Here is an 18,009-nt window from a genome sequence, read left to right as displayed (position 1 = left end):
CCCTGGTTACTGTATCAGTCCATCTCATCCAGGATCTCACACTCCTGCGCTGTCCCTCCACCCTTCCGGGCATGATGTCCTTCTCCAAGGATCAGTCCCTCCTGACTCCATGCCCAAAGTATGTGAGGTAGAGCTTTGAAATCCTTGCCTCCAAATAGAAACTTGTTTTCACCCTCTCCAAGACAGACCTATTTATTTTCTTGGTGGTACGTGGTATGTTCAAGACTCTTATCCAGCACCACATTTTTTATCATCCTTAGTCATTATTCAGCTGTCTGATGCATAACAAGTTATTGCTATGGATGAGATAAGGCTCACCTTAGTCTCTAGAATGACATTATTGCTTCTCAGTACTCTGGAAATGTCGCTGACAGCAGATTTACCTAATGTAATTCATCTTTTGATTTCCTGACTGCTGGTGCCAAGAATGTTGATTGTGGAGCCAAGCAAGCTGTTAGCTGTTATGAATACTTTTTAAAAATATTATTTAATACAGAAGATCAAACTAATGTCAATTTTGGGGAGAACTCTTTGTCTTTTCTCCATTACTGGAGTCAGCCTTCTGATAGGCAGGGAACTATGCTTCAGTAATGGAGTGATAAATTTAGCTCAAAGTAAAACTCTGATGTGCAGAGAAAAGGTATAATTCCTTTCCCTCATCTACCCAAGTGCCCACCTACTTACTGGTTGAAAAGGGGAAAATGATGAGTCAATGTCCAATCCAACGTTGTGCTCACATTGATATAAACAAACACCCCACCCAATATTTTAGGTGGGTTTGGTTTTTTTTCTGTTTCTCATATAAAAATTCTGAATCTCTAGAAAATCTCATATCTTCCCATTGCATTCCTTCCTGATAGTCATGTGGAGTTGTAGAGAAGAAAAGACTTGTGTTCGTGTTTGCTTTAACAACTTTCCTTGTGATACAATGCTGTTTGTCTCAATGGCCACTGGATACCCTGCTGGTTTAAGTCAAAGCCCAGAGCTGTGGTAACATGGGGCCCATAAGAAACTCAGCTTGACAAGGAACTCATAAAATATTATATAACGTGGGTGACCATGGGGGACATTATGCTGAGTGAAATAGCTCAGTCACAAAAGGACAAATAGTGCATAATGCCACTGTTTTAAAACAGGACTGACATGGTGGTTGGGGATAGAATGGGAAAAGAGGGGATAAATAATGAACACTGCATTTAAATAGATGAGGGAGGTTGGGGGATGTGTGGGGGGATTGTGTACCAATGAGGGAGTTTTTCTTTTGCTTTTCAAGAAGAGCAACAAACAGGGGGGGGGGGGGGGCGGGGAGAAGGGTGCAACAATGAATGAATGGAATTCCAAAATCTCTGTAGATGTTCATTGAAATTAAAAATAAATAATTTTTTTAAAAAGAAAAAATAAAATAAATAGATGAGGGAAAGATCCATCTATAAGAAATATATGATTAGGTATTATTTTTATTACAGAAGTCTGGAATAAGAAGTACATAGCAAAGTGGAATGGGGGTGGGGGAAGGGGAGGGAGGAAAATGTACAACAGTAAAGATTTTTTTTTTTAATTTTGAGAAAAAAAAAAGAACCTCAGCTTGATTCTCTGGGAAATCTTCTGGCTAGTACTTCCTGCCCAGTGAAATCCTGCTTTGGTGATTCTACTTAGAAAACTCCAAATAAAATTTCCTCTACTTCTAAGTCCCATCTATGTCACACAAAAACCAAAGGTTGATTGGCAAAATCAAGTGCTAGGGCCTCCCTCAATTTAAATGCATAGCCTGCCATTGCATTTTGTACAGGTTGATGTGCCTTTTGGTTGAATTCCTAACAAAGACTCAGTAACAAGAAATGAAGACAAAAGTCCCTTCAGCATTACGCTTCTTTATCCTCATACCTGCCCATTTCCTGGGTGACTGGATAGGGAGAAATGCCTACCTGAGCCACTGTTCTTCTCTGTCCTTTAGTCCTGGAATAAGAAAGGGCTAAGTCTTTGTTCTTCAAAACAATGTATTCGAATTTTGTAAATATACTAATAGAAAATGAAAAGAAAAAAAAAAGAAGGGGCTAAGTCTTGCTGTTAGTCACAAATCCTTCTTGGTAGGTAATTGATAAGCTAATGGAGAAAAGGCAACACTATGGCCTTGCTATATAATGCCATTTTGTACGTTAGAGGCTGTACACAAATTCCTTTCAGTCTTTACACATCCTATCCAAACTTTAATATGATTCCCAATCCAGGTAAATAGCCTCTCGTTATTATAAACAAATAAACTTTTAATGAAATGTTTTAAAGCTCAAGTTTAAAAAAGTCAAAATGACATTTATTTTTTCACAATTATTTTGGAGGATACACAAAGTAAGATTTTGAAAATCTGGTGTCATAGTCCATAGCTAGTTGCAATGTTAACCAAGAAGTTATGTGTCTTCAGAGATTCAAATCCACTAGCTGTTCTGTGGGAGAAAGATGGGCAATCTCCTGCCTGAAAGATTTACATCTTCAGAAACCAGAGGGAGGGTCTCTATGAGTTTCACTCAACTCTAGAGCAGTGACTTAGACAAGCTAAAACCCTTAGTCATAATCCAAGCTGTTAATAATGCTTAGGCAAATATAGTCATAGATTATGTTGAGGTTGACTGCATGAGTTTCCCACTGACCTACCACCAGACAAAATGACCTGCCTTCCTGTTAAGAAATTGCTTTTTCAGTGAAAGGCAAGAGAGCTCGCTGGTGGTCTAGATAGTAGCAAGTTGCATTGCTAATCCAAAGGTCACGTGCTGTTCTGGCACTTGGAATCTACCAGTAGCTTATAGGACAAAGATGGGCAATCTCCTCCAGTGCTGCTGACAACCTCAGAAATTCAATGGAGAATCAGCCATGAGTCAATCCAGACTAACGGCAATGAGATTTTTGAAAATGATGAAAACAAACTTCAACCTGTTCAGGTTAGTTTTTCTATTCTCCTGCACCAGGCTGATGCCACAGAAAGCATTGAGTATTTGAAAAGCAAATACAGGCAATTCACTAAGCACAAGAGGAATTTTTCCAACCAGGTCATCCCCTGCCTCTCAAACGAATGCCCTCAAGTTTGTTATGGTTTCTATTCATGCAACTTATGGTATCAAAACCACTTCCTGGAATTGTAAAAGTGCTTCCAGCATAGATGTTTTTCCCCCTTCTAAGGAAAACAAATTTATAGTGCTCATATTTGACACCCGAGTATTGGACTCTTTTGAATGAATAAAAAGGAATGGATTTGGTGTAATTTCTGATGAGAAGTGTGTGTGTATGTGTGTGTGTGTTTTTCATGCCACGGTTTGTGGCTTGTAATTGTGCTTTCCCATTTAAATGTTATCTGGGCAGAAATTTAAAACAAAATTTGAAAAGTGAAATAAACATGCAAAGATATGGTTGAGCGAAAAAAAAAAACAAATACAAAAACACAGAAGATGTTTTAATTTTGGTTAAAAAACGAGATAGAAAAATGTGAGTTCTTTATTACTTGGGCTTCATAAACTCTTGTTCGATGCCTTCTAGGTGGGATTAATCATGTACTTTGTGCGGACCCCCTGTGAATGGGGGATGGATGCCATTTCAGCCACTCTGACGTTCCTTTGGGAGGTGGTGGGTTATGTAGAAGGCCTCTTCTTCAAGGATCTCAAGCAGACGATGAAGAAGGAACAGTGTGAGGTAAAGCTCCTGGTGACTGCTTCAATGCCAGGTAACCCACTCTTGCTTTGGGAGGATATGACCATTTCCTTTATTTTTTTAAGCATAAATCACTTTCATAAATCCCAAGCAACTCTTTCATTCATGAGAACATGTTCAGAGTTCTGACCCCCTAGTATGGAGTGCTTCAAAGAATTTTTGTTTAATACAATCTGAAGATGGACAATAGCCCCTTTAGAAAAGTCAGCAGTTGCTGATTCAAAGGGAGACATCAGAACCAAGACCAAAGTGAATGAGGCCTTGAAGGGTTGCCAAGGTGGAAGATTTATTTAAGTCTGTCACAGAGGCCAGCTGAACTGAAAGCTTTTTTGATTGAATGTTTGGCACTGTGAGGAGAATGATATTGTTTGCATGGCATGGACCCCAGTCCTTTATAAACTTAATGAGAGGCAGCTTTATGGAAAATTGGAAAAGGCAGAAGCAGGAAGAAAGGAAATTACAAAAGGACATCAAGTGTGATGTAAACTCTAGATACAGTGCCTTTTCATTTTGGATAGCTTCTTGGTCCTTGAGAAGGCAATTTGCCAAATCCTTTATCCTCATGCAGTGGGTGAGAAAATATGAGATGATGTGTTCAGTGAGATTAGAGAAAGACACAGTTATGGATAGATAAGGACACAAGGTCTGACACAGGTCTGTGCCAAAGTCAGAGCCTTGCGATTTGTTAGCTGTGTAACCAGGATTTGCACTTTTCAAAGCTTCCATTCCTTATGTGGCAAATGGAGCTATAGCTCATAGCCATGATGTGCTGATGTTCATAGCCAAATGTGCTGATGTCTGGCTCATGGTAAGAAGCCAATGAATGGTAGTTGTGTTTTTATCTGTTTTGTAGATTGTCCCCCAAAGTGATCAGTTTTAATTATAACAAAGAAATTCATATTGTAAGACATATACTTAATTAAACCAACTCATTTTTTTAAAATCAAGGCAAAACAAAAGATCCACAAAAATCTGTAAATAATGAGTGAAGCAGAACACATCCTATCTCACTAGCCAAGTAAAATATGTTTTTGTTGTTGTTGTTGTTGTTGTTGTTGTTGTTAAGTGACCCTATGAATGAAAGGCCTGGACGCCTGTCTAACTTTCGTCCTTTCTCCAGGTTCATAGGGTTTCCAGAGGAAAGCCATTTTGGAAGTGGATGCCACCCCTGCTTCCAAGCTTGTTTTATTCGGGGAGCTCCACGAAACACTGTCCACCATGGGTAACCATTCTCACATTTGACACATTAGTGTCACAGTGCTCAGCTTCACAGCAACCACGAGTTACCTCTGTACAGCAAGTGGGCATACCAGGGTTACACGAATATTTCACCAAAAACAATTAAAGGCTGGCCTGAGGGTGGCGGAGTCACCCACCTTTGGCTTGGGAGCATGACTTTCTGTCCACTAGGCCAACTGCTCTCTATGCTGCTTTAACTAACTTAAAGTAAAATGTAGAAAATGTAAATTTAAACTGCATTTCAGGTTCTTACTTCAACTTAACTCATGTGACGGATTCTATCTTCTAAGTATCCATTACCTAATCACCTCACTTAAAATACAGGGATTGCAATGCTTGGGGTTGGAATTCTAAATCTTCCACTAAATGAATACAGATCTTCTAACAAGAAGATATCATGTTCTTGGTTCAGTTTTTTATAAGATGTAAATTGTGATCCCCATGTTGTGGTGTTCCTGTGAGATTTCAATGACATTATGCATTAAAAGGGAGCCCTGGTGGCATAGCACATAGGGAATTGTACTGCTAACTGCGTCTCTGATGGTTCAAATCCCCCAGCACTCTGAGGGAGAGAGATGGGCCATTTTCTCTTATGCAATTTACCACCACAGAAACCCAATGATGTCCCTAATGTCACAACTTCTAAATCCAGCCTGATTTCTGGCAATTCTCTATCAATGTACTCTTCTAGCCATTACTGAATTACCTTCAGCAAGATTTTGCTTGCATATTATATTAATATTTTGTAATTAACTAATTCAGTATTAATTATGTTTGAAAATTTCCAGATTCTTTTAGAATTTCAAATATATTTAAGTGTAAATATAGGAGTGTCGTGAGTCAATGCAATGCTAACATTTTAAAAAGTAGTAATAATATCGACTTGTCGATAACATTTCAATATTTCATGTCTTGTGTACAAATTTTCCCTGAAGTAAGTTTATTTTATTTTCTTCAAAAAGTCATTTTTTATCTTCTTTAGGTACCAAAACCTTAGTAGTTCATGGACAGAATGAGTGTGATATCCCAACCCAGTTACCAGTCCATGAAGACACTCAGTTTGAAGCCCTGTTGAAAGTAAGAATGATTTTGACTGAAACGTTTTGTTATACATTTTCTTGTGAGTTGAATGCAAATTTATGGAACAAACTCATTTTTCATTCAAGAGTTCCTGTGCAGGTTTTTTCCTGACATTCATTTGATGGCCACAATGCAAAGTTACTCTTCCCACGTCCTCCCTATGTTTACTGTTTCCATTCCTACACTCCCGTCCCCTCCTGTCCTCTGAGCTTTATTCTCAGATCTGTGTCACCCTTTCGATCTCACATGGTTAATTTTCCTAAGGAGTACACACCTTCCCCGCTATTGTTCACACTATAGACTCATCTACTAAGGTGAGCTCAGTTCCAGACCTTGAGAGTGACTAAGGGACATAGTCTCCGGGAGTCTGTAAGTCTCTGTAAGTCCACAAAGGAAAGCTCAGCCTTATTTCCACTTTTGTCTCCCGCTTTACCCAGGAGCTTCTATTGTGATCCCTTGCAGAGCAGTTAAGAATGCTATCTGGGCACCATCTGTTTCTTTTTGGTTGCCTGGTCATGAAGGTTGAGGTTCATATTAGTTCTTGGGACGAATTGTTTCCATGCATCTTTCATTTCATTCATTAATCTTTGCTCCAGGTGTGAAGAGACCAGTAGCTGCTCCTTAGTTGGCTACTTGAGAACTGTAGAGACCCTAGACACTACTCACCAAAGTGGGGTGCAGAGTAATATCTTTACATACTATGTGATGGCTATTGACCTTGATGTCCCCTGATCCCGTAACTGGAATGAAGCCCATTCTCTCCTTCCAGAAGTGAACTGTTATGTACAATACATACCACCGCTTCATTGAGCAACCATTTCAGAATTAGATGGCGTCTTCATCTCTTCAAACGAATACAAACATTTTCACTTCTTCACTCCTAGAAATTGCTTTGCAAAACTTGAGCATTTTATTTCATTAGAAGAAGGTTGTTAAGCCTCAGGTCCTCACCTAGACACCAATTGCAAAAATATCTCTAAGGCTTATTGAGGCAGAATTCAGTAACCACTCCTTATTTTTCTCTTGAAAATGACCATCTCTTCAAATTTGTTCTTATTCTCTAGGAATGTCTGGAGTTTTTTAATATCCCAGAATCCCAGTCGACCCATTATTTTCTCATGGATAAACGATGGAACCTCATCCACTATAATAAGGTGAGTCGGTATAGTAGTGAGGAAAATTTGGTAGTGCTATGATTAAAGCATTTGGCTTCTAACCAGTATGTTGGTAATTCAAACCAAACAGCGGCCGCATCGAATAAAGGTGAGGTAATAATCTGTGTCTGTAAAGATTTACAGTCAGTCATAGAAACACTATGGACAGTTCTACCCTATACTACAGGCTCCCTGTGAGTTAGAATCCACCAATGACAGTGAGTTTGGCTTTGATTTTTCTTGCACAGTAATGACATTCACTTTAAGTGGTGTCAAAAGTCCCAGACTTTTCTTGAGTGCAGCTTATGGTCAAGGAGGCATAGTTGTTAGTCTTTAAGACATGACACTTGAGTCAAGTAAAGCACTTTGTTCTTGTTGTTGTTATGTACTGTCAAGTCACCTGTGACCCATAGTGACCCTATGTACAACAGCTCTGAACCCTGCCCTATCCTGAGCCAGTCTCACTGACTCTGACACACCAACCCCATTGCCCTACTTACTGAATCAATCCATATCATCCAAGGTCTTCCTCTACTGCGCTGTCGCTCCACGCTCCTGAACATGATGTCCTTCTCCAAGGACTGGTCTCTCTAGTCACATGCCCCTAGTATGTGAGACAGAGCTTCAAAACCCTAGCTTCTAAGGAGAAACTTGGGCTTCAACCTCTCCACAACAGATCTATTTATTTTCTTGCCAGCCTATGGTATGTTTAAGACTCTTTTCCAGCACCACAACTCAAAGGCATCAATTCTTCTATCCCCCTTGTCATTATCCAGCTCTCTGATGCATAGCAAGTAATTGCAAAGACCATGGAACATATCAGGCACACCTTAGTCTCAAGACTGACATGATTGCTTCTCGGTAAAGGTCCCTGACAGCAGATTTACTTAATGCATTAGTCACTTACTATTATTAAATCTGAGTATCAAATTGCTCATATAATAATTAAATATAATTATATATTTAGAAATTTTATGTTCATATTTTCTTATTATGTTTAGCTTGACTATAGTGACAAGCTGAAATAAGCAAAAGGACACCTCAGGAAGACTGTCTTCACAATGGCATTAGTCAATAGCCTTTGGACTCTTTGCTCTTGGTATAGTGCGTCCGTCCTTGGAAAGGGCACTCACCTTGTTGCTGTTGTTGTTGTGAGGTGCCACTGAGTCGGACTCAACCAGAAGTAAGCTTTTGTGCAATGGAACAAAAGCACTGCCCTCATAGGCACTGCGACATTTGAACCCATCATATCCAGCCCACGTGGCTGGAACTTCCTGGGATCGTACAGATTTTATGAATGTACAGTAATAAGAAACCAAACCCCCAGAGAGGCATAAACAATGGTTTGACTTTTGGTAAAGAGGAAATGAGAGCAAACATTGCATCTTTTGAACTCTTTTTCTCTCTGTGTCCCTCTACCATAGACCTATGTTCGGGATATTTATCCTTTTCGGAGGTCGGTCTCTCCACAGCTGAACCTTGTCCACATGCATCCAGAGAAGGGGCAGGAGCTCATTCAGAAGCAGGTGTCTGACCATCTCCTTCTGTGGTTTTGTCATGTTGTTGGGGTGTATGATCTGTAAGCGTGAAATTCTGTTTTCTGTTGTGATCTTCTCCTGAAAAAGTGACTAAGCCATTGTTTCGTCATTATGTATACAAAAATAGCAGTATGATAATTAAACTTTCTTATTGATGCATAGTGTAATGGTATTAACTTACACTCGAAGCAATCCTGTGATGAATCATAGAGTGTCATCAATATAAATTTTCTCATTTTCACTTCCTAAGTTCTTAAAACATAACTAGAAGTACACATAATAGAGACATTAAAGGAGTGTTTAAAAGGTTCATTAGCTGACAGAAATAAAAAGAGGCCAGTATAATATGACTGAAAAGTAAAACAGTGGGTGGAGGGTCCAGAAATTTGGACTCAGTCTCAGCTGTACCACTGACAGGGTGACTAGATCCTAGGGACGTTACAAACTTCTTTTGACACGACAGACATAATCAAGTGGTTGCACTTAGGTTTAAGATTGAAGAGAAGAATAATATTCAGGGATCTAATTTCAGATCAGACTTTGGTCCAAAGGAAATTCGCTGTTTTACTTCTGAAATAAACTATAGAACACAATTCTAAGAATGTTACCAAGTTTAATATTATGTATGCAAATGACTACATAACTCAGTTATAAATAATACTTCTAAATGAAAATTTCAGACTATTTGATTATTTAAATATTTCTGCTCATCAAGGTTCTTAAACCCAGAACTGACACGAAACAACTTTAGGCATCAGTGTAAATGATAGATGCAATTGGGGCTGATCAGCTCTCCCCTGGGAAAGCCTTTCATGTTAGGACAGCCAAACAAAGGGGTTCTACTTTGTATCAAGCTATCTTAACAATGCTTTCCCTGTACTCTCCAGTCTGCAAAGTCGGTGAGAATAACACCTCATTCTGTGGTGCAGTCAGAGCAGGAAACAAAAGTCAAAACATGTACTGTTCTTTCTGCGCCATGGAATCAGAACAAAATAAATTACTTCTCCCCCACTTCAGGTTCACCTCCCTCCCTTATTTTATCAACGAGGTTTGCTATTATTGAAGATTTTACTTTGGTTTCTTTCCTTTGGAATGTCAGGGTTACTGATTCTGATTTCTTCTGCGTCTGTTTTCCCACTAGGTGTTCACTCGGAAGCTGGAGGAAGTAGGGAGGGTTTTATTCCTCATCTCTCTCACTCAGAAGATCCCCACAGCCCACAAACAATCCCACGTCTCCATGCTGCAGGAAGACCTCCTCCGGCTGCCCTCATTCCCCCGAAGTGCCATTGATGCTGAATTTTCACTCTTCAGAGATCCTCAAGGTATTCAATAATGTATACTGCACTGAAACAGAGGAGGGAGAGAACCGTTGAAAAGAGAGATATAACTGGGTATTTCTGTCATCACAGGAGACTAGAGCGAGGGCTATATGGTGGAGGGGACCTGGGGGAGGGTTTGTAAAACAATGAAAGAATCTTTTCTTTTACTTTTCCATAATTTTTGGACTCATGTACTTATAACTTGTTAGTCAAATTTGTGTCTTCTAGGTTGCAACACCCCCATGATACATCTTCAAGGATATGAACATGTACGGCCAAGCACAATCAATAAGAGTGCATCTAAATTCCAAAATCAATCTCCATAATAGTCTATGTGTTTCCTACTGCCAAAGGGGCCCTTTAGAGTAGTGAGAGAAGATCTTCACCCTGAAACCCACAGCGTCCCTTTTCAGCAGGAAGTAGCTAAGAGAATACGCCATCCCCTTTTCCTTATGACTCAGGTGAAGTCTCTCTCAGGGAGGAGTGATAGGGAATGGCAAAGGACACACTGACAAAGAAGATTAATCAGAACTGGCTTTGACAAGCACTGTGGCATTTGGACAAGAACAAACTGGGAGGAGGGTAGAGAGAATAGTGCAACAATGAATGAGTGGAAGCCCAAAATCTCTGTAAATGTTTATGAAAATTAATAAAATATAATTATAGAAAAAAAAAAGAAAGAAGCATTTTCTCTCTTGAACTTCTTTCCAGCCTTAGTGTTGTTTCAAGCTGAAAAGCAGCCTGATCAGCAAATATTTTCCTAAACTCATGGTCCTCAAAGTTGAGCATTCATTAGAGTCACCTGGAATACTTGGTAAACTGTGGGTTGTTGGGTCCAACCATCCTTATCCACCATTTCTGATTCATTCTCTCAAGCATGGGGCCTGAGAATTTGCATTTCCAACCAGTTTTCAGTTGATGCTGATACTGCCATTTTAGGGGCTGAACTTTGAGACCAAACTCTAAGCTAAGCCATGAGAAGTTGAGGTGTTTCTATGGTGTTATTAGTGGAGCAGAGGATAAGCGTTTATTTGAAGTTCAAGAGTTAAAACTATAGTGACAAAATCAGAAGAGGCGCCTCTGGAGGGGTGAATTTTCCAGAAAGATAACTTTGTGACATTATGAATTGTTGTTGTTATGTGCCGTCGAGTCGCTTGCGACTCATAGCCACACATAACAACAACAAAGATAACTTTGTGACATTATGAATACTATCCATATATTGGTTGAGATGTTGGTTACATTAGTGTGTGTTTTTGTCAAAGTTCATTGAACACTTAAGATGTGTATAATTCATTGTATTTACCTAGAGATAGAGACACAGAGCAGGGTAGGCAGAAAGAGGGAGACAGAGAAATAAAGATAGGGGTAGACATGGAGAGATAAGCAGGGAAACACCTATATTTTAATTGTGACTGCTTCTTTGATTTACAGAGTGTAGTTAGAACTACTACAGTCTGACCCGGGGTTAGAAGACTAAGGCCAGCTTCAAGATTGACCATTTGCTAGCTGAATTAACTTACTTTTCCCCAAACCACAGTTTATTCAATAGGAAAACATTGCAGTGCCTGCCCTATCTTGCCCACAGAGTTGAATGAAAGATGTGATGATGTAAGTCCCCGGAGGACTAGGAAGTGTCATTCTAACTGCCAGGTTTTATTGTATCATAAAGCATTTCAGCAGATCCCTGGTCCCGTCTGTCCGGAGTCAGGACAAATGTAAAGCTGTGTTGCCCTGGGGCCTACTCTCCCACTCGCCTGCCAGGACCAGTGTGGGGCTAATTGTCTCTCTGCTGTGTCATGTTCTCACAGCTGGCAAGGAGTTGTTTGGCCTGGACACTCTTCAGAAAAGCCTGTGGATCCAGCTTCTGGAGGAGATGTTCCTGGGAATGCCGAGCGAGTTTCCCTGGGGTGATGAAATCATGCTCTTCCTCAACGTGTTTAATGGGGCTCTGATCCTCCATCCAGAAGATAGCGCGTTGCTTAGACAGTACGCGGCCACCGTCATCAACACCGCTGTGCACTTCAATCATCTCTTCTCCCTCAGCGGCTACCAGTGGATCCTCCCCACCATGCTGCAGGTGCCTCCCTGAGTATTAACCAGAGTATTAACCACATCTGTAACTGAAGTTGTTAATGACCGAGCTGCCTTCTGCTCCAACAACAGGCGGCAAATGAAATCCCTCCATCAATATCCAAATGTGTATGGTTCTAGCCTGAGGATCTCTGGGTTTGAGATTTGCGTTCTTATTTCTTGGAGATCAGTGATTCTCAAAGCACAGTCCTAGACCAGCTGCGTCAGCATCGCCTGGGAGTATGTGAGAAATGCACCTTCTTAGTGCTCATCCCAGACCTAATGAGTCTGAAGCTCCGGGGTCAGGCCCCAGCTATCTGTACTTTACTTCAGAAGACCTCCAGGTGGTTCTCAGACTCCAAAGAGTTCTAGAATCATGGCCTTTTCAGCCATCGGCATGACCCATGTTCTGCTAATGTTTCTCACAAGAAAATCATTGATCTTATCAGTATAGAAATTTTTATGACCATTGTATTTGATCCAGTAGAATTGAACAAGTGTGGACTTAGTAAGTCTATTCATGTCAGGCATGTAGGGAGGTAATTCTGATGGCATAGTCTGTAGGGAGTTGTGCTGCTGACCCACCCTTCCCACTAACACACTGTGCAAAGTCGCACTGCGCTGGAAGTTCAAATCCACCAGCAGTAGCAGCTCCAAAGGAGAAAGATGGGCGCTCTCCCCTCTTGACATTTACAGTCTGAGAAATCGAATAGAGGGTCAGTTCCAACTCGATGACAATAGAGAGGTATTGCTGACTCCATCTCAGGAGTATCAGATACCTCAGGAGGGATGAAGGGCAGATCCCTCTTCTCTATTGTGAAAGAAATACACACATTGGTAAAGAGAAGCCAACTCTATCGATACAGGTGATGAGTTGATTTTCAAACTGACCAGGCTCTCTGAGTTTATTTTAAATAATTTTTTCTGATTGTTCTTAACTTTTAGCTAATGACAAAATGCCATTAAATGCTCATTTATGGAATTCAGAAGTAAAGATCACCTATAAATGTTACTCCCAAACATGAGCATTGTTTACATTTTATGAACTCTTGGCTTTTTTTTCTAGGCTATACACACATCCTTTGGGAGGGGGGGGAAGTAGAAGGATAACACACATTCAACTTTGTAAGTTTTTTCATATAATATGGGCATCTTTTCCTTTAGGCACTTTTAGATTTTCATTATGATTTTTTTCCATGTATGGTTTTAGTGAATTTTTTTATTAATTTAAATGAAAGTTTACAGAGATTTAGGGTTTCCAGTCATTCATTGTTGCACTTTTCTCCCTGCCCACTCCCTTCCCCCCCAATTCACTCTTCTTGAAAAGTAAAAGAAAAACTCTTTCATTGTTACACAATCCCTCTCCCCAGGTCCACTCTACTGTGTAATCTTCATTCTGGACTCCTGTCATGACAATTACACCTTATCATATATCCCTTTTAAACAGTTCTCTCCCTCATCTGTCTCAATGCAGTATACATCATTCCTCTCCTCCTTCTTTGTCTTCCCTCAACCCTGATGTCAGTCCTGTTTTATAACAGTGGCCCTATGCAATATTTGTCCTTTTATGACTGAGATATTTCACTTAGCATAATGTCCTCTAGGGTTATCCATTTTGCATAATATTTCATAAGTTCCTTGTTTTTCAATGCTGCATAGTATTCCATTGTGCAAATATACCAGAGCTTCTCTATCCATTCATTTATTGATGGGCACTTAGGTTGTTTACAGCTCTTTGCTATTACGAACAAAGGCACAATAAACATGGGTATGCATATATCTGCTTGAGTAGTGGTTATGGTTTCTTTAATGTATATTCTCAGTAGTGGTATTTCAATTTGCAACTTTTTGAGAAAGCACCATACTGCCTTCCCTAGTGGTTGTACCATTTACACTCCCATCAACAATGAATAAGGGTTCCAGTTTCTCCACAATATCGCCAGCCTTTGAAGTTTGCTGTTGTGTTAAATTTTGCTATTCTTACTGGGGTGAGATGTTATCTCATAGTTGTTTTGATTTGCATCTCTCTTAGAGCTAGGGATTTTGAACATTTCTTCATGTGTTTGTTTGCCATCTGAATGTCTTCTTTGGTGAAGTGTGTGTTCATATCCTGTGCCCATTTTTCAATTGGGTTATTTACCTTTATCTTGTTGTGATGCTTGAGTATTTTATAAATTCTAGATATAAGTCCCTTGTCTGACATGTCATTACAAAATATTTTTTCCCCAATCTCCGGCTTCCCTTTTTATCCTGTTGGAGAAGTTTTTGGATGAGCAAAGGGATTTGATTCTTAGACTGTCCCATTCATCTATTTTATCCTCTCCTGGTTGTAGATTTTCCAGGATGTTAGGAAGACTGTTTATGTTGTGAACTAGGACATTTAGAGTTCCCCCAAGCTTTTCTTTAATGAAGTTTATAGTCCTTGGTTTTAGTCCTAGGTCCATAATCCACTTTGAATTGGTTTTTGTGTATGGAGTGAGGTATGGATCTTGCTTGAGTTTTCTGCAGATAGTTTTCCAATTTTGCCAGCACCATTTGTCATAAAGGCTGTTGTTTCCCCATTTAACTGACCTTATCTCCTTGTCAAAAATCAGTTGACCATAAGTAGATGGGTTGATCTCTGGAGTCTCAATTCCATTCCATTGATCCATGTGTCTGCCATTGTACCAGTACCATGCTGTCTTGACCACCACAGCAGTGTAGTAGGATTTGAAATCAAGGAGTGAGATGCCTCCTACCTTATATCTCTTTTTAAGGAGTGCTATGCTTATTCTTAGCCCCTCTCCATTCCAAGTGAAGTTGGAGATTGCCTTTTCTATCTCATTGAAGAATGGAATTGGTGCCTGTAATTGGGATTGCATTGAACATGTAGATTGACTTTATAATATTGTCATTTTCACAATATTGAGTCTTCTTGTCTATGAGCAAGGGATATTCTTCTACCTCTCCAGGTCTCTTTTTGTTTCTTGTAACATAGGTTTTCTTTATAATTTTAAGAGACTGTGGAATAGTATTCCTTTTCATCCATATACCATAAATCACTTAACCAGTATTTATGAATACTTTAGATTATTTCAGGTTTTACACTATTCTAAGCAAACTTGCAGCAGATTTCATATACACACACACATACACACACAAAAGCACTGCTGACCTAGTCACAGGAAGTTGCACTGCAATCCTGAAGGCTCATGGTTCAAATCCACCATCTGCTCTGAAGAAGAAGGATGGGCAATCTCCTCCCAAGAGATTAAGAGTCTCTGAAAACACACCAAACAGCTTATAGGTTAGTTCTGACTCAACGACACACAACAACAACATACACACATATGTACATGCTTTCCTTGGAATAAATTCCCACTTAACAGTGTTCTGAGTAAAGAATGTGTAGCTAATTGACATTTTTATGTCGACCACCAAACTGTTGTCTGTAACTGTGCAGCATTTTCTCTTCCCTTCAGTCAATCTGAGGAGCCCTGGTGGTTTAGTGACTAAACGCTAGACTGCTAACTGAAAGGTCAGTGTTTCAAACCAAAAGGCCATTGATGCCAAAGGAGAAAGATGAGTCAATCTTTGTTTGTTAAAGATTCACAACTTTGGGGAACTTCAGAAGGCACTTTTACTCTGTCCTCTAGGGTTACCTGATTGGAAGTTACTCAAAAGCAGTGCATTTCAACCTGTCTATAAAATTCTTTTCCTCTTCGCATCTCAAGATCTTAGCTGAGAGAACAAAAACAACTTCAAAATGATTGTTGAGGTGCAATCTGAACACATGGCCTTCATTTTTCCACAGGTCTACTCCGACTATGAAAGCAATCCCCAGCTGCGCCAAGCCATTGAATTTGCCTGCCACCAGTTCTACATTCTCCACCGGAAGCCCTTCGTACTCCAGCTGTTTGCTAGTGTGGCTCCTCTCCTGGAATTTCCTGTAAGAAAGACCTTCTCTTCAACTAATGGGGCATAAACATCATAAATCCATTTCCTTCAGCAAGGCTGACCTTCAATTCAGCCCCTTGGATAGGGATCTCACTAATATTTATGTTTAATTAGTAAAAAAAAAAATCAATAATAGGAAAGTCTACTTTACTTTCTGTCACCCTCTATCCTGCTTTATTTTTCTTTTCTTTTGGAGACTGTATCACCTCCTCATATATTCTGTCTATATTTGTTTCATTGTTATGTATCTGTAAAATACTCCACCAATATAAAGCAAGCTCCAGGACAGTAGGACTTTATCTACTCTTGTGGTTTTTCTGTCCCTTAAGTTCCTATTTCTGTTTGGTTTGGGATATTTACCTTGGTTTTGCTATAATTTCAGTGTACAGAATAGTGTCTTTCACATAGTAAAAATGTGATTAATTATTTGTGGTCTTAATGAACAGATTAAGCCCATTTAAATAGATTTGAAATGGCAAATACCTCCACAACATATTATCTAATTGTTATGTTGTTGTTGTGTACTATTGAGTTGAAACTGACTCATAGCTGACCCTCCAGCAGGTTTTCAAAGGCAGCAAATCACATAGGAGGAGATTGCTCATCTTTCTTCCACAGAGCCACTGATGGATTTGAACCATGAACCTTTGGGTTGGCAGCACAATTCCTCACCAGCTGTAAAATTCTAGGAATTGTTAAAATAAGTATCTGCTCCCCAGATATCTTTTATTTCACAAATCCATTATGCAAAGTTCTCTGGGCTCCATTATCTTAAATCAGAGAATTACTGACATGAAAATTATTGACTTTTTCTGTCAGTTTTCATATTGTTCTTTTTCCATGAGTTTTTGCAAATATCTCTTTTGTACCATATTAGTATTTGTATGTCCTTTTAAGGACTCTAATATATGTAATACATAATTGTTGTCATGTATGGTAGAGTCAGAACCATCTCATAGCTGATCCACCAGCAAGTTTTCAAAAGCAATTGATCTCATGGGAGGACACTTCCCATCCTTCTCCTGTGGAGCACCTGGTGGCCTTGAAACAGCTGGTGGCCTTGAAACTCATACTTTTGGGGTTGCAGCGCAGCTTCTTGCTGGTGTAGTTGCCCTGCAATCCCGAAGACCTGCATTCAAATCCACCAGCTGCTCCACTGGAAGATGGGCCATCTCTTAACTGCCTCTGAAAACCTGCCGGAGGATCAGCTATGAGTTGGTTCTGACTCAATGGTATACAACAACAGTATATAATTAGTTATATGTAGCGTCCATAACTCTATTCAATCATGTCACAGTTTTATTGAATGTCAAATTATATAAACAGACTATAAAAGAGATTTAATTATTGATTATAATGTTTATGAACTTTGACTTTCTGGCCAAGCCATATTTAGCAGAGATGGGAGCCAATAAACTACAATTGCTTTTCTTCCTGCAGGATTCTGCCCATAATGGGCCCAGTAAAGGTGTGTCCGCCCAGTGCCTGTTTGACTTGCTGCAGTCGTTAGAGGGAGAGACCACTGACATATTAGACATTTTAGAGCTGGTTAAAGCAGAGAAGCCTCTTAGATCATTAGGTAAGGATGACACTTGCCCTACCATTCTTTTTCTTATAAAGTTCCTAACAAAACTTTAAGCTCCACATTGAGTGCTTTGACTGCAGTCAAAACAATGAAAAATCAATGGAACAGAGAGAGATACAATTGGAGTGAGGGCATTTTTCCTTCTCTTGCTTTTTTTAATTTCTTAAGGAACATCAAGTGAGGAATTCTCTGTCATGCAAATGCTACTAAAATGAGGCTTTTCTTTAACACACTGGTTTTCAGGAAGTTGATACTCCTAGACGAATCCATGTGATGGTAACGCTACATAATGTTCACTATTATTCACAGTCCTCTTGTCTTACCTCAGACCATCCCATTGTCCTCCAATATTTTTCAGTTGGCAAGATTCTTTTTTTAAACTAGCCATA

The 18,009-nt window shown here is 39.6% G+C and overlaps 1 protein-coding gene across 1 annotated transcript in view; it reads left to right on the top strand.

Moving 5' to 3' along the window:
* The window catches only part of UNC80 (unc-80 homolog (C. elegans)), a 295,977-nt gene that overhangs the window by 222,819 nt on the left and 55,149 nt on the right, over positions 1–18,009 (top strand). Inside the window, exons 39-46 of the mRNA XM_006891958.1 lie at positions 3,526–3,709; positions 5,918–6,012; positions 7,080–7,169; positions 8,594–8,695; positions 9,849–10,029; positions 11,838–12,106; positions 15,893–16,027; positions 17,476–17,614. Of these exons, the coding sequence (XP_006892020.1) occupies positions 3,526–3,709; positions 5,918–6,012; positions 7,080–7,169; positions 8,594–8,695; positions 9,849–10,029; positions 11,838–12,106; positions 15,893–16,027; positions 17,476–17,614 (1,195 nt within the window). The remainder of the gene's footprint in view (positions 1–3,525; positions 3,710–5,917; positions 6,013–7,079; positions 7,170–8,593; positions 8,696–9,848; positions 10,030–11,837; positions 12,107–15,892; positions 16,028–17,475; positions 17,615–18,009) is intronic.

The sequence above is a fragment of the Elephantulus edwardii genome, unplaced genomic scaffold (assembly GCF_000299155.1).
Source record: "Elephantulus edwardii isolate Elephantulus edwardi_28Jun2011 unplaced genomic scaffold, EleEdw1.0 scaffold00106, whole genome shotgun sequence".
NCBI classification, from domain to species: domain Eukaryota; kingdom Metazoa; phylum Chordata; class Mammalia; order Macroscelidea; family Macroscelididae; genus Elephantulus; species Elephantulus edwardii.
Note: the sequence above shows the minus strand (reverse complement) of the source record. Positions and strands in the feature narration are given on the sequence as shown.